The 25,983-nt window shown below is 39.6% G+C and overlaps 1 protein-coding gene across 4 annotated transcripts; it reads right to left on the bottom strand.

Annotated features, from left to right (window-relative positions):
* Positions 1-693: 693 nt before the first annotated feature.
* ccdc186 (coiled-coil domain-containing protein 186) lies at positions 694-25,679 on the bottom strand. Of its 4 annotated transcripts, none has more exons than XM_087844657.1 (16): positions 25,539-25,679; positions 23,074-24,064; positions 22,631-22,757; positions 21,003-21,131; positions 18,143-18,355; positions 17,667-17,786; positions 16,860-16,964; positions 16,121-16,219; positions 13,073-13,159; positions 12,846-12,988; positions 11,929-12,184; positions 11,333-11,522; positions 9,617-9,715; positions 9,166-9,394; positions 3,559-3,778; positions 694-1,040 (listed from the first exon to the last, which is right to left on the bottom strand). In XM_087844657.1, exons 2-16 carry the CDS (start codon positions 24,009-24,011, stop codon positions 957-959), a joined length of 3,039 nt encoding a protein of 1,012 aa, XP_087700783.1. In that variant the 5' UTR covers positions 24,012-24,064; positions 25,539-25,679; the 3' UTR covers positions 694-956. The 4 variants fall into 4 exon arrangements, 3 of the variants coding, with proteins under 3 accessions (XP_087700783.1, XP_006791287.2, XP_087700784.1); XM_006791224.3 differs by having other exon boundaries at positions 9,635-9,715; XR_015719386.1 differs by lacking the exon at positions 694-1,040 and adding an exon at positions 5,749-7,766 and having other exon boundaries at positions 3,650-3,778.
* Between the last annotated feature and the right edge of the window lie 304 nt (positions 25,680-25,983).

Genomic DNA, 25,983 nt, shown 5'->3' with positions numbered 1-25,983 from the left:
TGCTAATGAACTGCCTACAATCTGAGTTTAAACACTAAGGTTAAGGACTAAACTGTTTGAGGTATTCAATCATTTAAACTGAGAGCCAAAAAAAAAGAAATCCACAGGAAAGTGAGTGATAAAGAATAACAGATATGAAATCACGTGTACTAAAATAAAACTCAATTTGAACCCAGCCTAAAAGAAAATAAGTGAAAATACGTTGTGGACTGCTTCTAGGATTTGCTGATGGCTGCCAGGAGGAAACTGAAGCAGTCTGCAGCGGTGTCGCACAGATGGTCAGGTCTTGCTGATGTGAAGAACCTTGGTTCACAATCTTGCACCAGCCACGGCTGATCTGTTTTCTTCAGGTTTACCTTTAAATATGGAGTGGTGTGCTGTCGAGCTGAGGAAGCAGTCTTTAAAAAAATAACAGCAATAATAACAATAATACATTTGGCTTGGAGACAGAGAGAACATGCTGGCCATGAGATCATCTCAGTGTATTTACCGTATGATGGATGGAGATCTGTGGAGCCTAATGTGTCAGAATGTCAGGATCTTTGCCTCTTGTTTTTCTTTTAGCTACACTCCAGGTAGAATTTGCTATACATTCAGAATGAAGTCAATTATTTTACAAGGCAATTAAAAGTTTCAAGCTAGAAGCGACTGGCATTAAGAGTCTTCTTGGTGTGGCTCGGGAAGGGGGGGGGGGGGGGGGGGGGGATCCAGAGGAAGATTCGTTGTGTCAGAGGCAAAAAAATAGAGGGAGTTTTACAATATGGATGGAATAGAGATCATTCAAGTAGGTTTAGATAACTTGTTTTCCCCCAAATGGACAGAAACAGAGTTTGAGTGCTTCTTCATGAAACAGGCTGCTGGCACTTAGACATTCAACTCATTCTTCATGCGTGTAAAAAAAAACCAAAAACAAACAGAGGTCCTCAAGTAGTTCTCGGGCCTGTGAGGCGGACGTGTCACTTCCTCCTCACGCCGTCCTCGGGATCCCTCTGCTGCTTTATGAGCTTTTCGATCTCAGCCCCGAGAGTCTGCAGGTTCTCCTGAGAAACGGAACAAAAGGGAAGATGAAACATTAAAGCGGCGGCACACGAGGGACCGGTGCGCTAGTTATAACTCTACTGTTAAAAACCAGCCCCTGTCTTGTCCATTTTCCTGATGTTTTCTGAAAATAGCAGGGCATTAGTCACACCGTCTGCAGAAACCAATTGCCACCATCAAATCTCATCAATATGAAGGACAATCATCGGCGGCTTAAAAATCAGAAAAGCCTGGATCATCCAGCCTTGATATGGCTTTGTCTGAATATTTTACTGGCATTTTAACGTTGAGTGTTTTTACATCATTCCTTCCTTCACGCTGCCAATCATCTTTCATCTGCAGAAAGAGAAGTCTGAAAGCCAGAAATTACTCCCACATTTTATTGCAATTTATTGTCTTGTTCAAGTTTTTTCTTTTTTAATGAAGAGAGTCTCTAATATATAAAAAAAACAAACAAGAAAACAATAAGAAGCTGATTGGCTGCATCATTTGGAAATATTTATGAAAGCTTGTTCCCACATAAACATCAAAGTGGCTGCGACAATACATGTTGAAAGAGTGGTGACACTTTGCTTGGATTTATGTGGGCGTGTTGGAAACACTAGAAATATTTTGTTTTACTGTTTTTGTTGTGTTTTTTGTCAGTTTATTTATCGATTTATTTATTTTTCTGGCCCACCATGTTTGACACTGATTCTAGACACATTTGACATTTCACTATGTCGACATTTGCTTGCATTGCACTGCACGCTGACTGCAGAAACAGACACAGCGGTAAATTGCCTGTAATTGTCTTGTTTTTATCCACAGCGAGCAGCATTTAAATAAATGACCTCTGTTAAAACTCACTGCAAGCCCGGCGCTGCACTAACTGACGGCAGCTACCTACTGAACGGCTCTGGAGGATTCAGAAGCCACGGAGAGAGATTTCCCTCAGGAGCTGGTGGAGAGCAAAACAGAGCGAAATGGAGAAACGCCACACAGTCACAGGCTAATGTTGTTTTGGGTTGTGACTGCTGGTTACATCCACAAATCAAATTGAGGCTGTAAGCTTTATGTTCAGCGACGAAATGTGAATAAATATGAGCAAATCAACATAGATGCACAACAAGGTCAACACGCAGCACTCTGATAAATACATCCACACTCCAGCTGGGTGGTTAATGCCAGTCTTAACAAGGTTAATCTTAAAAAAAAACAACAACTACAAAAAACTTTCCACATCCAGCCTCTACATGATGTCATATCCCCTCTCAAGTTTCAAACCTGAGAAGGAATATTGATCGATACGACATCAACAAGTCAGAAACTACTAAGTGCATTAAAAGACCGAAAGGTTCAGCACACTAAATGAGGATGGACACCATTAATTGAGGCTTAAATCAACTATGAATAAAGAATACATGTCTCAGTTACAGTAGGCCGCAGTCTCTGTGCTCAGCGATAGCATCAATAATGCAGGCTCTGATCTGAATTGGACTACGACTTTCAACGTGTCGTCTCGAGTTATGTCAAGCTGACAAACTGCTCGTCGCACGACTGTCAGCCTGTCAAATATTTCACAGAGACAATACAATGCATGCTGTGGCTGACTTTGAAGCTTCGAAGAGCGATCCAAATATCACATAACGCCACTTAACGAAAGGCAAAAAGGTGGTCTGACATTCGCCCTTTATCACATTATTTTTAATGGTGGTTTCACAACATGCGGTTATTGACAATAACTGGCTGTGTGGCGCGGTTTGCTTCCTCCCATTAAACAGAATACAAAGGCAACGACGCAATTAAAAGATGCCGTAAGAGATACACAAGAAAGCTGACCGAACTTAATGCAATAATAATTTGTAGGATGTCGAGACAATAGAAGTTTAATAGCAAATATCTCAGTGTGAAACTTTCTGTGCTAGAGGCGCTAACACAGAGCGAGCCAAGGATGCTGCAGTCTCCAGGGCTTACAGAGGTGTGAGATTAATGTACGACAAGAACACAAACGCTAGAAAAACAAAAACATCTTCCAACCGTTAAAATAAACAAACAAAAACACGAACGCAGCGGCAGAATACACCTTTACAAGCACGAGCGTGATCTGTGCAAATGAAGAAGAAGGGGAAATGCTACGCTAGCAGCTGTATGAATTAGAAATGCTGACGTGAATAATTTTTCTGTGTTTGTGATGCGTCAAACTGTGAATCCACCAGTTTGACATCAACTCACATTTTTATATTTAGATTTGTTGGATTAAAATGGTGATTGCAGCGCCCGCACGCTTTGATAATGAAGTCACATCAGGCTGCGTCGCTCCAAAGGTGAAGCGTGACGCTCGCACGGCTGATTAATTATCTGCTCGAATCCCAAAATAAAATACTTTAAAAAAAAAAAGCAACTTAGACACCACTCAAAATAAGAGGCTGTAAAAGGAAACTGTTCCGGTCATCAATATCATCACTGCGTTTAAATGAGTTGTTCTGGATTTCAAGAGGAATACTCTGGTGCGATGAAGCCTGCTGGGGTACGCCTTACCTTCAGCGTAATGTTCTTCAGCAGCGTGTCCTCCAACACGGCCTGCAGCTTCCTGTTAATCTCCAGCGACAGGTCCAGGGTCAGCCCGCTGTCTGCCGGGTGGGAGGTGTAAAGCGAAGCCATGATGCCTCCCCGCCGGCTGAGGTGGGCCTTGTTAATGTCAGATGCCTCTGATGAGAGGGCCCCTGTCTCCTCTCTCAGCACATAGCTCTGGATAATTCTGCAGGGATGAAGAGAGAGGAGATGAGTCAAACCACATGCTTCAAAAAAAAGTAAAGGGAATAAAGTGAATGCATTGGCTGGAGACTGCTGAGTGAAGAAAATTGAGAAAGTGGGATTTCATAGTTAGGAGCTCTCCATGCTCCCACAGAGCAATAAACCATTTCCAGCAGCAAAAAAGGAAAAGAAACTCAGCCGACATTACAAGAATACTAATCCCACTGGGATGGGCTGTTGCACTCATGTACGCGGGATACATTCAGTCATAGTTAGAAAGAATATTATTGTGCCTGTCAGAGAAGGAAAGGTAATGAAAATGCGGCGTAAGAGCGGCCGACCAGGATTCAATTAATCAACCGGCATGCCTGCATCCGCATATGAGAAAGTGAGATAAATCTTCATGTTCATTATACATTTTCATCACAGTAACAATATGGTGTCGAGGTTAAGCTATGTTTGTGTCACAGAGAGGGAAAGAAGAGAATTAATCAACTTAACAGCTCTAAACTTCCTGTTGTTCAATTTTCCCATCGCAGCCCAGCGAACACTGAGGAGCAAGTGTTTCCATTTAGAGGAGACCCGACCCATAGAGAGCCGCCACTGAATTTCAATTCATTACTGCCGCCTACATTCTTACTCCCCCCCCTCCGTCAATATGTGACCAAAGACAGAGAGTGAGAGAGAAAATAATGCAAAGTGCAAGCTCAAGCGAAAGATGCTGGTTATGTAGGGTAGGGAGATTAAAATGTTAGCATTTGTTTAAAGTCTGCTGTCATATGAGGGAAGATATTTGAGTTAGACTTTAGACATCAAAACTGAAACATGCGCAGGCCTTGTCCAATTGCATCCGTATCCTTTCATTTTCCAAACAATTAATAAAAGAGTGCAGATAGCTGAAGAGGGCTGCGTACTGTCCCAGAGAAAAAGTCAACAGCCCAGTACTATAATCGATATTTGTAACCCGCTGTCGATCCAACCATAAACCTAAAGTACTAAACTATCGAACAATGTGTAGTTCAAATTCAGGGTGGCTAGCTATAAGATGAGCTCAGAGTAGCGGGTACTTAAAATAATAAAAGCTGAAAGACTCGAGATTTTTAAAAAGATTCATTAGATAGGAATACATGTTTAAAATGCTTTTATTTCTATATTAAACACAACTACCACTACTGCCACAGCAAAACTCATTAAGTATTTATGAAAAATGCAAAGTAGGAATTAACACAGAACCATAACTGGAAATGAGTACAAAACATCATCCTGTGCTATGAGGAGCTTTACAGATCAGTCATCTTTCAGTCTGCAACAAGCTATGGATCCATTCTAGTCAATTAGACTGACCTCCAGTGGTGTCCTTCAGTGTTAAACACCTAGATTTTTCTTAGGGTAGACATGCATGGGGGACTAAGTGATTCAAGAAGAGCCCACTGTTTAATTATTCCTGTTCGCAGAAGCATTTATGTGAATGTGTTGGGAAAGAGGCGAAAAGGGTCGGAAACATGCCTGTGATATTTTCATTAATATAACATGCATTAACGGCTCATGTTAAAATAGGTGAATCGAGTTGCAGGTACCAATCAGCATGCAGCAGCCTATATTTGTAAAAATGCAAAAGCACCAGCAATTCAACCCGAACTGAAAAGATTCAATGTTTGCATTAACAGAAAAGACGGATTGTTTTTAACATGCATTTTAAGCATCCATACTCAGAGATGGGTCTTGCTCCTGTTCTTTTACAATGCATGTGCTTTTTATGCTAATGTAAATCTAACACATAAGGAAAGCTAACATCTACCTAAAACTATGCTATGGCGTATTGATTCTAATCTAGCAAAGCAAATAAGTACATGGGTGCAAAATTATATGGACAATAGCTCTGCAAGTATCATAAAAGAGCCACCACCAGAAAATATCCCCATCCACACTCACAGAAAAACACATGGGCTACCACAGACATAAAATTAAACTTACCTCTAGACTAGCCTTGCAAGGGTCCATATTAGGACCCCAGTTCCATCACGACAGTGTTTAGTAAAAACAAAAAAAAGTGACAGAAATTAAAGATGTGGCTACATGATGTGCTCAATGGCATGCACAGGTCGGCAGGGGGAAGAGATCAGAAATTTAGAATGACAATGACTTATTATTTTGAATCTAAGACTCAAAGGGATTTCTTTTCCTTCTAAAAAAGAGGGGCAGCGAGTCATGCATGCATAGAGTGAGGGTGGCAGAACAGCTCAATTAAGAAACCACAGTTCTTAAGATTACAAACTTTGGACTTCAAAGGTCGGAAGAAAGATAGCGGACAAAAAAAATAATATTGTGGTCTGTATTCAGAACATGGAGGCTATAAGCAGGAAGTAATCAGCTTCATTTTGTACAACAACAAGTACACCTGTACACGCTCAGTAAATCCATTTGATGAATCCTTCATCCAGAAAATATGAAGGGACACTAGCTTTCATCATGACAACAGCAAAAATACTTTAAGATATGACCCTGACTGGCAATTAGACAAATATCCCTGAAGTGATGCGTCCCATTATGCATACTTAACCCATTCACCAGTGTGGGCCCACAATAGCCTGCAACAGAGCCTATATTCCTCTGATTTACAGTTATCATTGATCGCAGCCTTAGTGGAGTGAAAAGAGTGCTCTCCAGATAAATAGGTATCAACACCTCCTGAGCAGAAGGCCTCCACCTGCTTTGTTCCCATCTGGTCTTCAACAGTATCATTTTAATTCAAGTCACATGAACAGCCAATTTAGACCTAATGGCCATAATAACCAGGTGTGGCAGTTGAGGGAAAGACATCACTGCCCTTGAAGGATGCTGCTGCTAATTCTGCTCGTTTTAACTCATTTACTTCCAATCACGTATACTGTACTCTATACACTGACCCGTCTTTGACTTCCTACACACATTACATCAACAAGCCACTCTGGGAACATAATGCAAGGCTGCGTGATGAGTGAAAATACATCTACAAATCACCAAGTAGCGATAAAATTGCTAAGTGGAAAGGACCATTTTTGATTTTGCAATTATTTTTTCTCTGCTCCTGCAAGACTCTATTATATTGTAGCAATGCTACAGCTTTTTAACTGTAGCCGCAGGTTTCAGTCATTACAATATGGTTTCTGCAGAATCATGTTCTGTCTGGCTTAGAAAAACAAAATACTACAATACCATTGATCTACAGCTACCGTCGCTAAAGAAAATAGACCAATGGTACTGTAAGACTAAGCAATATGGACCAAATATGATCCTGCATTAAAGCCATAAGAAGATTTCTCATCTGAACCAATATTGAGAGAATGGGCAGCTTAAGACGATGCTCAGATCTGATTTTTCTGAGCAGAACAAAATAAGAGCGACTGAATCAACAGAGTTCGCCAGGCTGGAAAAACACCATTTATTTTAGGCAATGAGTATCTTTGTTAGACAACTGAACACTTTACTGGACTTTGTGAAAACTCACTCAAGTCAGACCCCACTGCGTATTCCTTCATGGGATAATTGTAAGAAAGGTTTAGGGCTCAAACTGTTTAAATGGGGCACTGTGTCTCTGTCTGTGTTGCAGGCGTATTTGTGAGCTAGTGGGGCCACTGGGACTGCAGTGGACTGCACTGATGCAGCTTTAAAGAAAAAAAGGTTTTAGATTGCAACAATAAACCGTATCACTATCAAATATCTACTTTGAATAGATTTTAAATGTAAACGTATTGTCCAGCCCTGACCAGTGGCACCCAAAAAGGCTCCTCCCACTTTCAAAGTCTACATACTTTAGAAAATGTCAGTAAAGTGAGCTTAAAGATGAAAAACACTGCTATGATTATGACAAGTGTCATGGATGTGGTATCGAAGATTAGCCACCAACTCGCCCTTATCTGAAACCCTTTAAGCTTTAGCCACCATGTATCCGTCTCTTTATTCATCACCTGCTTCGGCCTTACAGCTATCTTGTCAGTGTTCACCGGGCTGTCCTGGAGGGATAGGGACAGAAAGGCAAAAAGGACAAATTTACATCCCTGCTCTGAGTAGTGTAACCCTCCCACACCCGGCCCCGTGCTTAGCAGAGATTTTACACAGCTAAATTTAGCTTTGCAACCGTGGGATTCGTCCTCAATTTTAACTCTTAAATGTAGGTTGAGGCTAATGGATTCAATCCGAGTTTATGGCTGGGAAACAAATGAGAAGTGGGAAAGCAGAGATGATCCAAGTAGAATCAAGTAGGATGGCTGAAAAGAAAAAAAACTGAAGCAGAACTTTAGCAAACTGTGCAGCTGAACTATAGGACTTCAGTTATTTACCTTTCAGCTTTAAAACCTTCTGACTTTTTAAATATCCTATTTTTTTTTTAGCTTTATATCATATCAAAAACAAATATATAGATTTAGTAAACATATATTCATTGATCATTTTATCCTAGTATACCAGTATAGTACACGATGGACTGCGGGGCCTTAAATATAGAATACGCAACAATGCGATGAGATTAATATCGTCCAAACGTCCTTTACACTGGCTTTTTCATTGCAGGTGATGGAGATGAATATGGATGGAGCATCATTAAGCAGTCATACACATGCGGCTCCATGTATGGCTCAGACTATAAATACCCATATGGAAAAGATATATATAAATCTTATAAAGTTTGTATCTGTCTTGTGTGAAACTTGTATGAAAAGCATACAAGAGTAAAAACAGATATAAGATCCCTTGAAAAATTGTATAATGAAACTTGTATGTTTTGGATACTTACTAAAACAATATATGAAAGTAATGAGAAAGTGGCCACTTTCATGAGTAAATCATGTAAGCCTTATATGATTTACTCATAAAAGTGGCCACTTTCATGAGTTAAGTCATATAAGTTTTTACTATTTCTTTTCCGTATGGGTAGGTTTCAGCGAAGTTTGTCATGAATGAGTCAGTGCCTTCATGGGTTAGGATCAAAAGATTAGAGGGTGAGACAAAGAAGGATGCAGAGCGCCGTAAACTGTCTGTATGGGGGTCAAGGTCAGCTGAAGCATCCTTTCATCATTTGGAAAATCTGTGTCGAACCAAGTTATGAAATGAGATATGATACGTTCAGCGCTCAGAGCTTAGCTGTCATATTGGTCAGGGTGTTTCGATGTTTAAAGAGTGAATAAAAAGAACTGAACGTGTACGTAGCATAGACTACACATCCAACACTGTATCTGAGACTTTTGTGCATTTGCACTGGGACTGTTGTCAATTTCAAACCTTTATCCATAAGTACTGCTTGAGCACGCAACAATCAAAAAGATTCCAAAACATTTGCTTTAATTGTGGTACAGATGCAAGAAGTTTTGTCATTTCCCGTTTTCTGCTTCCTCTATGTTGGTCCATCCCACTCACTTGGTCTTTTTGCGGATCTCTTCCACCAGTTGCTTGATATGGTCCTCCATGAATTCGATTTTCTCCTGCTTCCGAGCTAGAGCCTTTTGCAGACGGACGATACGCTCAACGAGCACAGCCTTGTCGACCTCTGGGAAACTGTCCACAACCACCACCGAAGGGCCCGACTGGCTCTCTGGTGACCGATCTTCAACGCCACTGCTGCCGCCATGACGTGCATTCAAAGAACCTGGAGTATCAATGGGATAAAGACACAGATCACCAATGAACATGTAAGAATAAGCTGTGAAATATTGCTTTCCTGTATGAAACATTGAGTAGATACAATGTTTGGGGGGTTCTTTTAGAAGAAGAAGAAAAAGAAGAAGTAGTAGTAGTAGTAGTATATATCCCATTGAAAGGCCCAATAGCAAAAAATAAAAAATTACAACTTTAGGTGTTAAATACTAACCAAATCTTGGAGTAGTACCTGAGGAACTGGAGCGACTGCCCATACTGCTGGCATCCCGTTCGCACCCTCCATTCTCAACTTGCTCCAGCCTTTTTCGGGCTTTACAGAAAAAGAAAGATTTGTTAACTGTCAAAAAGTGACTAATACCAAGATGTTATTGTCACAGACACTTTGTGAAAATCAACATCACTGACAATTAAATATTATGAAAATGAGCATCACAGCTCAGCTGAACTCTGAGTATTCCTCTCTGAAGGAGTCAACCTGAATAAACATGACACAGGTTGCTTTTGAAGAACCCTGCAGGCTCAGCAAACCTTCCAAGGTTGAACAAAGGCTTCAAATGACTATGCTGATTAAGTGTAACTGCTACACTGATGAAAAATTACTGTTTCTGCCAAGAAAAATGTCCTCTCTAGCTTACAAGACAGCTGAAAGTGAAAGGATTGATCACAGAACATAAAAGTGCTGAACCTTCAGCTCTAAGGTTTTTCTTTGCTTCCAGAGAACAGGCGAGGGAAGCTGGCTCACCCTGTTAGGTATAACCACAGCAGGGATCCACCTGTACGCTCATCAATCACTTTGTAGATTCTCCTCGTTACGTGAATCTGTGATAGTGTTCCTCTTTGTTTTCTTATCCAGGTATACTTTTATTGCCCTGACACTATTTTTGCGATCATTATCATGTTGATTTCCAGATGGTATTGCGTTGAGAATCTCTTGAAGGTTTTCTGTATTCATGATTCCACCAGTTTTGACAAGATCTCCAACACCACTATTCCCAAATCATGACAGAGCCTTCACTGTAGGCTGTAGACACTCATTGTCTCCTGAAGTCCTTCATACATAGATGGCGATTTCAACCAATCATTGACCCATTGCCACGGATTTTAAGTCCAATTTTTGTGTAATTCAACTTTTCTTCCAGTTTCCTTCCTTAAAAATGGCTTCTTGACAGCCACCCTTCCACTGAGACCACTTCTGAGCCTTCAGCAAACAGTAGATGGATCAGAAGACGGGCCAGATACATGTGTCAGGTTTTTGCTGGCTTTTTCCCCCCAATTCTTAAGGATATGATTTTCAAATAAACTTCTTCTTTTATCCTCAAATTTTTTAAAGCACACACTGCACACCATTCTGAGATATGCCAATATTTCACCTATTAGCTCTTTGGGAATCTCCTTGCTGAAAAATAAGAACATGAGCAAAAAAAGCAGCAAATGTCCAAAAAGAACTATGAAAGCCCTTCGATAAGCCTGGAGAACTATTGCTTAAGACCACTTTAAAAAAAAAATGACGAGAAGCTGGCTCCCTGGAAGCTAAATCTAAAGAGAAATGAGGTGAATCAAGACTTTTCTGCAGTACTTTATATATGAATGACAAAACTATTGAAGGGTTGATAATTCAATGAAATTATACAATCCTCTATATTACAGTTATTCTGTTGTTTCATGGCAGTTAGCAAAGGGTTTGTCACAGTGGGTGTCTGCACATGTTTGATTTGCACAGATCTCTTTGAGACCGGTCTTCTCCTTAGATGGAACTCGGGATTTTTAACTTGTTAGGCAAATGTGTAAACCACTAAACAACCGAGATGCTGCCATTTTCCATGATAGATGTTTGAGAAATCATCTGCCTTTTCAAACCAACCTTTATTATTATTCTAGACTTTCTATACAAAAACAAGAGATGCATAAATACATTAGGGTATCTGACCTTGTGTTAGCTGTTTTGTGAGGTCTTTGATATTAGCAGCTTGCTTCCTTTTCTGAGTCACCAGCTCATCCCTCAGCTCTTCTACTCTGGTTTTCAGTTGGGCCACCTCCGTCTGCAGTGCTGCCCGCTCCTCCTGCAGACTCTGCACCTCTTGCTGTCTCAGCGCCTCTTCCTGTTTCAGTTGCTGTGACTGCAGGATTAATGGCGTAAGAAAAAAAAAAAGACTAATGATGTAATAACACCAATTATATAGTAGTAATATATATTGGAATGGCTGCGTGATTTAAAAACAAAATTAAAAAGATATTTTAAGACTTTCTCCTGAATTTCGAGCAGGAAAATGTCATTACTTATAACAACACAGTGATCCACTGTATGTTTTCTCAGCTCTGCTTCTACAAATGATTCAAACATTTGATTAGAAAATGTATTTCAATCTTTCTTTAATCAAACCAGGAAACGTGAGCAGACGCTGAAACCAAAACAATTTGATAACGACTTTGAAAACAAAGACAAAAATGAGTTTAGTATCATTTTTATCTTTCATCTCATCAACAAACGCATTGTATCAGATAGTGCATTCAGAGTACGCCAACCTTGTCTTCCAGCAGCCTGTTAGTCTCCTCCAGCTTTCCTTGAAGCTCGGTGAAGTTGTTAGTTAGCTGGTCCAGCTGAGATTGTAGTGCGTTGCTCTCCGACTGAAGCTGAGCGTTCTTGCTGCTCAACTTCTCAGTGAAGCCCAGTAACTCCGCTTCACGCTCTCTGCTGCCTTGTACATCACGGTGCAGGTCAGCCATTTGATTGGTCAGGCCATCCACTTCATCACGAAGCGATTTGATTTCCTGTTCATCGCTACATCCAGAAAACAATAAATAAATCATTAAATGGGCTCAATGACTAAAAACAATAATAATGGCAAGCTAAACATTTTAACTGTTCAATATAATTAAATGTACATGGAATGCATTGCTTATTTAGGTAAGCCTTTTCTTTTGCACAAATATAAAAATGTTTCAGCTTTCTCTACTGTGACTATCCCTTCTTTCTATTAAATCATCTTCACATGGCCATCACAGTCACACAGCCACACAGGGACCAGAGTCCCTTTCCTGCCCTCTATGCTATATCTGTCTCTGCTCTATCTTTAAATGCTCTGATGAAGCAGTTGAGTGAGAGAAAAAAAGAAGAACAGGTAGTATATTACAAACTGTACATTTCTATAAAAAACTGGCATGTCAGCATGGTAATACAGACGCAAGGCAAAACAAAAACAAAAAAAACAAAACAAAAACTTGTATTAAACATGCTTGCTCATAGTGAAATAACAAATGTCACTTTTGGTGCATTAAGTATAGTTAGGCCCTTTAGTTGAGGTTGTGCTTCAATATTTGTTACTATGTAAATGTGCTATCTTTTATTTATTTCTGTCAGAGGCCACATATGCAAAACTGCTCTGTTCAGTGTGCGGTGGTGTCCCATCACACTTCCTATATGAATGAGTGTGTGGCTGTACCATTGATGCTGCTCCTGAAGTGCAGTCACCTCTTCGAGCTTTTCTCTCTGGCGGCCAATCTCCGTTTTTTGCCGGTTGATGATCTCCCTGTACTTGGTCAGCTCATCCTCCCACCGTGGACGCTCATCCTCCAGACACTTTAACTAAAGAATAACACAACTTTCTTGCAGTGAAGACCTGGAGATATCCTGTGTGCCAATGTTCAAACACCTGTATGTCGGACAAACCTTTGTGCGTAGCGTATCAAGCTCATCCATGGCCTCTTTATAGCTCCTCTTCAGGTCTTCCAGCTCTTTGGCTTTCACCCGGTGTAGCTGCCAGATGAAGTAGATTGTCCATTAGATATGCAACCACTGTTTTGTGTTTTGCATTGCTTCTGCAAAAATAAGCTCTTAAAATAAGCTATCAAAAGAATACCCAACAAATTTTCCTCTCTTTTTGTTCAGTCTGGTCAGGTAACTCACATACACAAAAGTTGATTATGGAGTTCCACAGGGTTCTGTCCTGGGACCAATACTTAAAAAAAAAAAAAAAAAAATTATAAAAACTTTCTAAAGCAATATTATTCTGCTATGCAGATGATTACCATGATAACCAGTTTATGTATGTAGCCATCCAGTTGCAAATAATTGCAGTCTAATTTAAAAAACGCATACAATAATGAGCACAAATCCTCTGCAGCATCTATTTGGTACACCCTGACTGCAAATAACTGGCTGGTTACATTTGCTTACATTCTGGTCATCTTCCTACATAAAAGCAAGGTTGCTGAGTGCCATATCGTGTTGCAATTAAAGTCGCATCTTGCAGCAACAATGTCACTATTTGTAGAGAAATTTCTGAATTTATCTTTTTCAGCTCTTTTCAGAGCTGGATATAATGTGAATTTCTGTGCATATAGACTGCAACAGATTTACAGAAGACAGATTTGTAACATTTGCTGATTAATTACAGACTGCATTCAACTTCAGGCTGATACCAAACAGACTCCATCTTATTGCCGTTTTGCCACTCTGAAGATGGCAACTGAATGCGAGTGGTCATAGACCTGTCAAAGTCAACAAGATCACAAGTTGCAATAATTCTGGCCCTGCCAGTCTCCAATTACGGTTTACCCTAATGTCACCGGACCCTTGTTACTCATGCTTTATATTTAGAAAACCCATTATTTGGCCCCAAAAACCTCTGACTACTGCCCTCCAGTACTACTGAGACGACTATGGAGTCATTTTTCACCAGGACTGGTCGTTTGACTTGCAAATGAAACATGCAGTTGGGGCCACACCTTCTTTCACTTCCACACTATACTCAAAATAGGAAACTGTTTCACAGTGATGTTGAAATACTAGCCAGCATATTTGTCTATAAATAACATTGGTCAGAACTCTGCTAATTCTGACTGATTATTACAGCTTAAGTTCAGTGGTTTTACAAAGCAATGCAACTATCGGTCAAAAAAGAAAATCATACAGTCATACAGAATTTTTAATGCAGAAGCCTTCCTGGGCAACCTGTGTGTGTTATAGTAATCTGTTCATTAAAGTTGCTTTATTTATGCATTCATTAAGCATGTGAAAGCAATGACCATCTTTTTCACAAAGCCATTACCAGTGCTACTGAAAGTCAACTTTCCCCAGAAGCTATTAGTAGACTGTGGTAACCACGACAACATGGCAGTAATGGAGATGCTGGTAAATTTTCTACTGTTGATTCTTACATTTATCCCTTCCAATCTAATGTTATAGCCAAAAACCAATGGAAACTTTGTACTTGCATTATTTATGACTGAGATGCATCATCACTTGAGCATAACACACATACTAAAATAAACACAGGCTTGGACCAGTTTATTCATCAGCAGAGTAGTGACATCTGCCAAAAATCAACATCCATGATAAACCCTGTCCTAAAAACTATTTCCACACAGTATCAGTGATGGCCCTGCAATGTACTCTCCAGTTACTGGGAAGAATAAAATCTCCGACATAATACCTAACTGGATGAATCTCTTTATGATCAAATTTCAGACCCCTGAAGAAAATAAAACAATGTAAAAAAAACCTCTGCCACCTTAAATCCATCAAAATGTAAATCTAAGACCATCTCATTTAAACACAGACATTTTAAGGACTTTCTAGAAAAACAAAAAACAGGCTGTAGAATGAAAACAGGAGATGTGTGATGTATCCTGAGTTGTTGAAATGCACAGCTTCGTATTGATTATTTCTAGGCCATTTATTTTTAAAGTGCATTTCCCTTTAGAGCGGGACGCAGCAAAAAACAGGCCATTGTGTTTGGATTGAGTCCACGTTTGTGCCTGCGTGTAAGGCATGTCTGCTCGCGGAGCGCGAATGCCAGTTTGTTATCTCGTCCAAGTTGAGGCAATTACACCTCTCAAACTGAGAAAAACAGGCCAAAAACATTTTTACTAGAAGAGCTGGCATCGACAATCAATAAAAGGCTGAATAATGGCTTGGCGAATCACAGCGTATGTGTAATTTAGAATTTTTGTTTGTTTTGTCTTCTGGTGGCTCGTCACACAGATAAAAATCGAAATTGAGTCCACAAGTAAAAGTAAACCTTCATTCATCAAAAAGTTATGTCACCCACTGTTGTTTTTGCCGTTTTGCATCAATCGTTGTCCAGGAGTGAATATGGGGATCTCTATACGATAAAAATCAGTCCATCCTCACAAAAGGCAGAGCTAGATTTCTCACTTGGAAAGTCAAAGAAGCCCCACCAATCCCAACTTCATAATCCAAGATTGCAGCAGTGTGAAAAAGCAGTATAACTGCAAAACATAAACTCAGGATGATGTCTCTCCCACCTCAGACATCCAACTTTTAAGATTAAAGAAAGCAACACAAGTTACAAATCTTTAGTTTTATGCAGTTTAACCTGATTATCAACAAAGTGCACAAACGTAACCAATATATTTAAAGTTCCTGTTGTTTTTTTGTCAGTGTCAAAGGCTCCTACTAGCAACCTAGTTTAACAAGTTAATCTTCAATAAAATGGGGAGGGTTTTTTTATTCTCTACGTTATATCTCTTTTTTGTGTCATTATTACATTTTCCACAATTTTTCAGTTTTCAACTCTTGTTAACACAATCTAACAAATCTACTGCCTATTCATTAAAAATCCTAATGCTATAATGCAATGTAGTAAACTGAACTTGACATGCAGATGCTATGTTTTGCCTTAGTAGTGCAAAGTGGATGATAGGATGGGTACACATCTCTGAGAATGTGTTGTGTATGCGTATTTAGTTTCACCTCTAACTGGTCTGTTTGTTCCTGCTTGTGTTTCTCCAGCTCTCCTTTCGTCTCCTTAAGTTTAGCATCAAGCTCATTGGACCTGAGTTCCTCTGATTCCTGAAAGAGAGTAGACAGTGAAGATTTTAAAAAAACAAACAGGGCAAGGGTGCAAGAGAAAAGTCAAATACAGTGTAAAAAGATAGCTTAAAAAAAAAAGAATAAAAAAAAGAGGGTCTCAGTTGAAGGAAAATATTTTTATAGACACAAATAAGAGGGAATAACAGCCAGTAAGGATTTTCCATTTGTGGTTTATGTCATATTGTTTTATTTTTAAGTCTTACTTTGTGATATGCTGACACAAAAAAAAGGGTAATAATATTTCTACCACAGAGGCAGAGACTAGCACAGCTCTTTGCTACCATCACAAGGTACAAATGAAAAATGCTTTTCTCTTGAAGCAGAATCGGCCGTGCTCTAGTTCAGTTGTTACTGAATAGTATATTTTTAAATTCTATGAAAAGAACAATGCCGTGGCAATAGCGTCATGCAGTCTTTGCATGCACGCGTAATAGCACTTTATAGTTAAAAATGAACTTTTGTGTTGGGTTAGGCCATTTATTCAAAAGTAAGCCAACTGATTGCAGTGACAGATACAAATCATGCACAAATAAACACTTATTCAGAATGATTCTGGGAAAATCTACTTCTTCCAAGGTCTTGAGCAATCTGTTATTTTCCCGTGTTAAATATCACAAACCTGGTATGTTCGAATCATGTCCTGGCAGTTCTTGCGGATCTGCTCAGTCTCTTCCTTCGCCTGGGCCAACTTGGACGTGGTCTCTCTCAGTTTGTCTTTAGTTTCCTGCAAATAAACACAAATATGCTTTTGTACTATAGCACTAAAGTACAATTTTAAGATGCACAGATACCTGTTACCACATAGAAAAGTGGCTCAACAGCTGTGACCTTCAGGAACCACCGACTTTGTTTTTTTTTTTACCATTTCCCCTCTGTTTATAGCCTCATATTTGCTTGGAGTCACTTCAAAAATAAAACCATTAGTTTGTAATAAGACAATCTCAAAAATAGCTATAATGTTAATGATAATTTTCTTGCAGGTCCATTACTGTACCATTTTCACCCCATTTCATTTTGCCTGTGAATCACAAGACGCCTCTAATCATGTTTTTATGGCGTGTCTGCAGACAAAAATGACTGAAGGGGATATAATTTGTATGCTGGCGTAAGTCTTTGACAAACAACCGCTCTTTAAACTAAACGAAATTAACATTAACCAGAAGAGGAATGCTGTTTTAATAATATGGGTAAGGCATACTCTGAAAACTGGAGCTGCATGCAGTCATGTAAATGTGTCATTTTAATTTTTGAATAAAATTTGGCTCTAGCATGCTGAGGTGCACATGCTCACTCTATAATATCATCGAAATCCTGAGGATAATATATGCAACAGAGGTCAAATTAACCTTGTACACCTCCTTTTTTACCTTCATTGACTATTAAATTTAAATAAAATAACAAAAAATAAACACAAAAGTTACATTACCTTGTGCGCATCTGCCTCACTCTTTAACTTGTTCTGGGCCCATTTGACCTTGATGAGATGGGAGTTGATCTCCTCCTTTAGTTTGTCCACATCTCGAGTCAACCTGCCAACCTCCCCTTCCTAAGAACGCAGTTCAAAGGACAGATCAGCAAACAGATATTTGGTTGGGAGTCAACATTTCTTTTTATTAAAAAACTGCTTTTTGTTTCTCACTGATAGCTCTAAAAGGGTCCTACATCTGCAAACCACCATAGGAAGAATAAATCTATCGCCCACACAATGCTCGCTTCACTGAAAAACTAATATAAGGTCGCTTATGTGATTTAATTTTCACTGTGAAGTACTGTGTATTCAAAGGGAGAGCTATGTCTAGTTTTTTTATTATGTCTAGTGGCAAATTAGGCTGAATTTAAATGAGTTCAAATAGATAAATACAAAACTCTCTCTATAAAACAGAGGCACTATAAAACTGTCACCTTTGCTTCATACAGCTGCTGCAGCCGCCCTTTCTCCTGAGCCAGCTGGTTTCCTCGCAGGGCCTGGCGATCCACCTCTTTGGTGGCTTCTCTCAGTTTCTTCTCCAGACTCTCTTTATCCCGCCTCAGGTCGAGGGCCTCTTTCTCACCCCGCACATATTTCATCACCATGGTCTCCTTCTCTTGCCTCGCCTCATCACATTTCTTATTTACCTGGGGAGTTTTATTTTTTTAATATTAGCAGATGTCAGTTGACACTTCGATCACTGAGATACTCGTATTGTTAGGTCCTTATACATATCACAAAAACAACTGACGTTTCTCTTGGAACTGTCCAACAGCAGATGGCTGAGGCAGTGATTTATCAGCTACCTAACTTTGCCTTCCATAACCTGGACAAGTGACAGACAGCTGGAGAAACACATGCACCCTCCCCAGATGCAGTGGGGGTAGACTTCAGGACTGTCACTGTTCATCTGTCAGCATGTCAGCATTTTACAAATGGAGCCAACAAGCTTTCCATTTGCCAGCTATATTAAAAAAAATAAAAATCTGCTCCTTATTGAAGGCAATTTATTAGCTTATTATTTAGTAAAGGACAGTAACGCTCCCAGGCTTTTATAATTCCCATATTTTTCTTTTCTTACACTAACAAGGGCTTAACTGTATTTTTAAAATGATTCAGTAATTCATCAACGTAATTAAACAAAATGTTTTTTTTTAAAAATAGTAGGAAATGGTATCAAGGAACCAAAGAAGACACATTCAGTCAGTGAAAGCTTGATAAATAAATATGTGCCATTTAAGCAGCTGATGTGTGTATGGCTGAAACGATAGTAGGACAGGCTCTGCTGCTAGCACAGTTAAACATCTAAAGTAATGTGTGGAGGAAAAATAACATAATGGATGCGTTCTTCCATAATGACATGCATTATGGACATGCAAATATTATACATTCACTCTGCAAGTCCCAACCTGGGGAGCCCTTCATTAGCCGAGCAGTTTAGAAGACCGAGCATCACCATGGTGCACCTGTTATGCAGACACTTTCACTTTTATGGACAACAGTTACGTCCCTATGCCTGATCTGTACTGTTTGCTCTAACACGCTGATACTTTATGAAAGCAAGAGAAAGAGAGACACACTGTATAAGCTGTGACGATATTTGGCAACTGATCCCCTCACTCTTACTTTGAAGGTTCAGATTTTGTTAAATAGTTATCTCCAGTCCTACACATATTTTCCTTCAAAGCTGTGTCACTGGTCAGTTTAATATCAATATTCTAGAAATCAGCTGCTTCTTGAAAAAAAGAACAAAACTCGAGGGACTACATTTCCCACATCACCGTCTATTACAGGTGATGGCAGTTCTTCTTCTCCTCTGTTTTTAATTTGTTGCAAGCTTGAGGTCTGCTCTGAAAAGAATAAGCAGCAAGTGGATAAACTACTTTGTGTGCTGCTATGTATCCTGCAGAGGAGAAAAAGGCTTCTGCCACCCGCTGTGGTTTATGATGGAGCTGAAGTCTGTCAATGGGCGATTCCTCTGAAAGGCAGCTGATTACACTGCTCTTTTATTTATTTGTTGCACAGTACTTGGGATGGTGTGTATTTGCACAGGAGAACCTTATAAAATTGTATTATAAATTTAAGAAAGGCTGTGTACGCCTTCTTTCTTGTACAAAAGCACACGGGTCCACCAACCACTGTGGGGAAACTCAAAGGAAAGAAATTATCTTTTATTTGGCACAAAGCGTCTTTAGATTAACAATACCAAATGTTTTGATCCTCGGGGGCTCCAGCTGATTAGGAGCGGGACACACTATTAGTACAAGAGAGGAATGATTCAAGAGAAGGGCTTAAAGAGAGACAACCAAGTGCAAAATCAAACCCCTACTGCTCATTGAACAGTGAAATTAAAAATTGTAAAGTGTGACAAAACTGTCAAGAGAAAAGTCCCTTCCATGGTTTCAACCAGGTGTGCAAATGGTTGGATGAAAATGTGCTTCCCTGCACTATTCGTTTAACAAGTGATTAAATCTGCAATAACAAGAGTTTGCCGTGCAAAGACCTTGAACATTCAGCTGCTAGTTTTGCGCAAACATCTTGAAAGAAAATGAGAATACAAAAGCCTGAGTATTTTTGTAATTAGACTTCATTTTAACCATTTCAGCAAGTACTTTAATCTAAAGACTAACACAAAAATATTTAGAAGAGAATGTGACATTGACATTTATATTTTAGAAAGCCATATCTCAAACTAGAACCTATAGCAAGGGGAAAACTGCTTTATGTGCTGCCATGTATCCTGCCCTGATACCCCTATACTCTATTCAGCAAATAGGGGCATTATTACACAATGTGAACCTTTCTTCTATAAACAGAGTACATATAAAAAAAAAAAAAAACCCTGACTGTTGTGAATAATGTGAATGACTAGTCCAGAGCGCTTTGTTGTGGTTTGAAATTAATTAGCTGTCTGAGATACTTTTTTTTCACTATGCGATCTCTCCCCCAGATGCTGTAACATTACCTCAGTCAGTACATTAATAACACCAACACCATCAGCAGGCATTCATAAAATTGGTGGTAGGAATGTGCACCGTTATATGTTGTGAAGCTCAGAAAACCGTTTTACCTACACTTCAACAACAGTGACCCCCCCCCCCCCCCAATCCAACCACTCAGTGCAACTATAATTTACTCCCTCCCCTTTAACATTTTTAAAAAATGTAAAAACTGTGATAAACCTGACACGACAGAAACAAGAACAGAGATGCACATAACTTTAAGACTGAGGAAAAGCTACTTTGTGCTACCAGATTATCAAGGATGCAGGTGAAAAATAGGTTCCAGTTGTACCTGTTCAATCCGGTAACCTGTCTCCTTCTGCATCTGCTGGAGAGCAGCTTTAGCTGACTGCTCCTGGTGAACAAGTTTATCCCTCGACTCCTTCAGTTCTTTCAGCAGCTCGTTCACCTTCGCCTCCAACTGCAAAAACAGGAATAGACAGTGTAATCAACTAGTTGGGCAATTTTGAAGTCTGGGCCACACCTGGGATAACCTGCTACGCAGGGTGACAACTGAGACAGGATGTGGAATAACTACATTTAGACAGCGGTTTCAGGGGTTTCAACCCCTCTAGATATTTGTACTGTAAACATGGAAATACTCCATTAAAAAATAATGACGAATGACAGACGAGAGCCTCTTTGACCTGAAATATAATCTGTTAATCTGATTGTTTTATGGCACAGTCTTTATTTTTTTATTACATTTCTGAAAAGTAAACAAAATTATGAAATTATTTTGGATTTTTGCTGGACAAAAATGATCCAGGCATATACTGGATGTGTGTAATAATAAAATTACTCCTGTCTGTCTGCTAGGGAAGTGCTTAAACAAACCATGCTACATAGAACATATTAACCAATTATTCTTGCTTCCATGGCAACAGCAATGCTTAACTGAGCCCGATGAATAGAAACGCACTTTATGTTTGTAGTTGTAGCTAGGTGGGTAAGCTTTGTAAGAAGCTTTTGTGATGGGAGAAACCACAAAAAAGGCGGGATATTAAAAACTGCATAGAATTCACACAAATGATGATGTTCATGCCCATTGAATGCTGCCGATCAGTACACATCACCGGGCTGTTTTCTTTGACTCGCCTGTTTACCAGTTATACACAGCTGTACTCCAATTTTTAATCAAACTGATATGTGACAGTGAAGGGTACAACTACACAGGCTTGCTTCTCCTATTTTAAACAATACAAAACAGACTAATTATTTTCTTGAATGTACCCCTGTTCTCTAACTAGAAAGGCGCTCAGATATCCATCCCAGCAACTTAAAAACATCAGGTGTGTCCACGGTTTTTGTATTTTGCTTAATGCACCAGGTCACATTCCATCACAAGTGCCAAAACAAAGGTTGAATTTGACAGATCAAAGCATTGCTGACCTCACAACTTTGCCAATTTCAATTGGCTTTTATTAGGCTCATACCACTGAAAAGCAAAACTCCACAAAATAACTTTGGTGAGGATTGATCTGAATATCATTTTTGCCAAGTTTGGTAAAAACCAGAAACTCTTCAACTTTATTATACACGCCCGCACTCCAGTGTGGTGCTTTGAACACAGCTTGACCCAACAAATCCAACAGGAAAAAATGGCATCTGCTTCAAAAGGTACTTGTATGAATGTCTGAATACTGATATGTCTGACAAGATATCAGATAAAAAGACTGAAGTGGAAAATTTTCTCGGTGATGGAAAAATCATTCGGTTAATGTGCTTACATTACCATTTTTTATAAGTCTCTTGGAAAAAGAACAAAACTTGATGACACATCCAAATAAATATGGCCTATTAGTTTGGAATATGCTTGACTTTGACCAAGTTTTTCCCCCTCATTACTTGAGTTTATATCATAAACAGCGAATGCCATATAACCCTGAACAACATAAGAGAGCATAGGGGCACGCTAACCTTTGTAATGGTGGCAAAGTGCTGCTTTTCTGTTTCTGTCCTCCTTTTAAGCTCATCTCTCATTTTGTCCTTCTCTGAACAGATACCCAGGATCAGCTCCTGATGTCTCTTGTTTTCCTCAAGCAACCTGTACACACAAGAAAGCACGCACAATCTCAATTCAGGTCAAGCCCATATAAAGTAGTTTTTGAATCTGTAAAAGAATCTGCTATTAAGGCCAAGAGGCATAGCTGGACAGGGAAAATCTGTGGATTATACTCTGTATTCATCACAAAAAATAATGCTTAGGTTTTGGCATAATTATTCTCCTATGTCTGCTTTTTGAAAGTAAGAAAAAAAAAAAACATTAAATGAGTAGACTGATCCCATTTGAAAGCCAAGTACTGTAAATATGGCACTTTGTAATGACTTGCGATATGAATATGTAGAAAATACCTACTTACTTCTGAATAGCCTTCTCCTGTTGTGCATATTTGTACTGCACACACTTCTCGAAGACTACCATGCATCCCTCCTGGTCCGTGGGGAGTCCGTTGACAGGTGAGCTCCCTTTCCGCTCACTTCTATCGTCACCATGCGGCAGCTGACAAGCCAAGAGCTCAGACTCAAGCTCATCTAGCAGTGACTCTTGTGACAGTGACCGCTGGATCTGAGAAATAAGCTTTCGGCTGCAATCAGTGTCATAAGGACTTGCAGAAGAATTTGAGGGAAAAAGGTTTTTGGCACTGGTTTGAGGGCTGGAAGCAAGCGAGGAGCTAAAGGTGTCAGAGATCGGGGTAGAAGGTCCATTAGAAATACCGGAGGTTGTTGTTGAGTCTGTGGGTGAGTTTTTGGAAGTGCTATGGACAGAAGAGGATGATGGACTCTCAGCTGAACTACTATCCTCAGCAGGTGATGGCTCAGTGGGGCAATTTATAACTAAGAGCGATGGCTGTTCATTGCCATTTGGAATGGTAGCATCAAAAGTCAATACTGTATCTTCTGTCCCTTCAAGTACAGAAGGAGAGTTTTCTACTACATCCACAGTAGGTACTGGGGCTACCAAAGTGCTACCACTCTCATTTGAAGGACTTTGTGGAGGCTTCCCACTTTCCACTAAAACAGTTCTGGTATCAACAGGTTCCTCTTTCACATCTGGATGTTCATGACTGCATGTTTGAGCTTCATGTTCCGTCTTTGTGTCCATCTCAGCAAGTGCTGTAGTCTTGACTGATTCACCGTCAAGCTGCAATTCATCTTTTGCCTGACTGCAGGTCTCCGCCTCCTGTGCACTGTTGAGAAAGATTTCTTCCTCCTCTTCTGCATTAGACGTGTTGACATTAAGGAGATTCATTTGGCATGATGCCGTCGTCAAGGACTGAACCTCTGATCCTTCCATCATTTATGTATCTGAAGCAGGACTGAGGTGCACCCAGGTCCTCCTCTGACTCAAATCTGTGTGACAGAGAGAAAAAAAAAAAAGACTGAATGGAAGCAGACCGAAACTATTTATTTGTTTCATTCACACCAACACAGCAGTTTTTCCGTGAACAACCTGAAATTCCTTTAAGTCACAGATACAGCGGTCCTGGATTACTATCATGTTTTCCCTTCCTTGTTAAGCTTAAAATTTCCTCATTTTAGTTTATTATGCAACCAAAAGGAAGCCTAAACTCAAAGAATTTCCCAACATACAGCCTCATTTGCTGCGACACACACACAAAGGGGTGTGGACCTGGAAAAACCTGTGGTGAGATACAGCTTGGAGAGCATGGTACACACATAAGATAGGCATTTACGGTTACTGCAAAGCCTGAACTTGCTTTCAAAATGCATGCATTCAGAAGTCCCACAATTAGAAACATCCTGTTGAATGAATTCATTCACTTTCACTTTTTATTACACTTCCAAGGGACTGGTGCATACTCTCCAGTCAACGTAAAGAATAAGAAATAAAACAGCAATGGCTGAGAAAAAGAAATTAAAGACAGTTTATAATTTAAGAAAATGTGTCTGCTAGCAGATTTGCTCTAAATGGTTTAAGGTTAGTAAACAAAGCCGTCCTATCGGAGTCTGACGCCTTAAATTACATTTTTTTTTATTTAATTAGCGTTTTCTCAGCATTTACTGAGTTATTCATTACTATGATTATTAATAACTGGGATCCTTTAAGTTATTCTCCCTTTAACAATGTGTAATCGTGACGCCCCTTTTCTGTTTCATGTCCCGAATCCTCCTCATTTGTCCCACCTCTTTCAATACCATCGTCTAGCACTGCTCTTATAGCAACTAAGAGCAGTTACTTTATGTTATTTACACTAATACATACAATCATTCAGCTCACCATTACCCTACAGTCATAAATGTAAGCCTGCAGTTACAAAACGGCGTCTTCTGTTGACGCAGTAAAAGCGCAACAGCTTTAACAGATGCAATGCAGAAGATGCTCTAGTGACAGGTGCCATGCAATAACACAGGAGTTATTGTAATGTAATGTAGGCAGCCAGTCTTATTAAAACATACCGTTAAGTGTCCAAGCTTCCTGTAAGCAGCAGGCCGACGTCCCGCTTGTGTTTACTGACGATTAATCTACATTTCGCTTCATTTAACGTTAGCAACACCTTTGATGGCTTTAGCTCGCTAGCTATTGATTTTGCCTTGACAGGGCTATGAAAACGAAAGGAAAAGAAAGACTGGTGTACGACATAGAACACCCTGTGAGTAAAATATAGCTACTAACAATAGGTTTAACGCTAAACTACAGACTGATAAACTGTAAGCGTGCAGTTAGCCTAGAAAGCTAAGCTACACTGATAAGCTTAGTGTTAGCTCGTACAATCCAATCTCACGCTAGACTTAACGCAGCTAGCGCTAGCATCGAACATAAATATCAAAGAAAGCTTAATAAAGGCTGTTATAAGTTACCCACCGAGAAGGAAAAACCCATGGTGTGCTTCGATGTGGAGACAATCGGGATAAAAATGAACTTTGAACCCCCCCTGCCTTACCAGCTGATCGCACAACAAGTCAGTCACTTTGATATGACACATCAACAAATATGGCCACTGCAAGAGAACCGATGAGAAGATATAAACCAATGACAGCCCAGTGAGAAATGACGTTTGTCTGACGTAAATACAGGATAGGCTCCAGCCCATGGACAGCCCAGCCCTGACTACAGGTATCTACAACACCCACGTTTATTTTCTGGAAGAATTAATAATATGTTACACATTCAGAAAGAGCGCATATGAGCACAGTAAAACCCCAGTTCTGAAGATGTTGGGATGGTGTATAAAATGGAAATAAAAACTGAGTGCAGTGATTTGCAGATCTCATAAACCCATATTTTATTCACAGTAGAACAATCAACA

This window comes from Neolamprologus brichardi, chromosome 8 (assembly GCF_056152115.1).
Source record: "Neolamprologus brichardi isolate AB-2024 chromosome 8, ASM5615211v1, whole genome shotgun sequence".
Lineage (NCBI taxonomy): Eukaryota > Metazoa > Chordata > Actinopteri > Cichliformes > Cichlidae > Neolamprologus > Neolamprologus brichardi.
The sequence above is the reverse complement of the archived record's forward strand: the minus strand, read 5'-3'. Positions and strand labels throughout refer to the sequence as shown.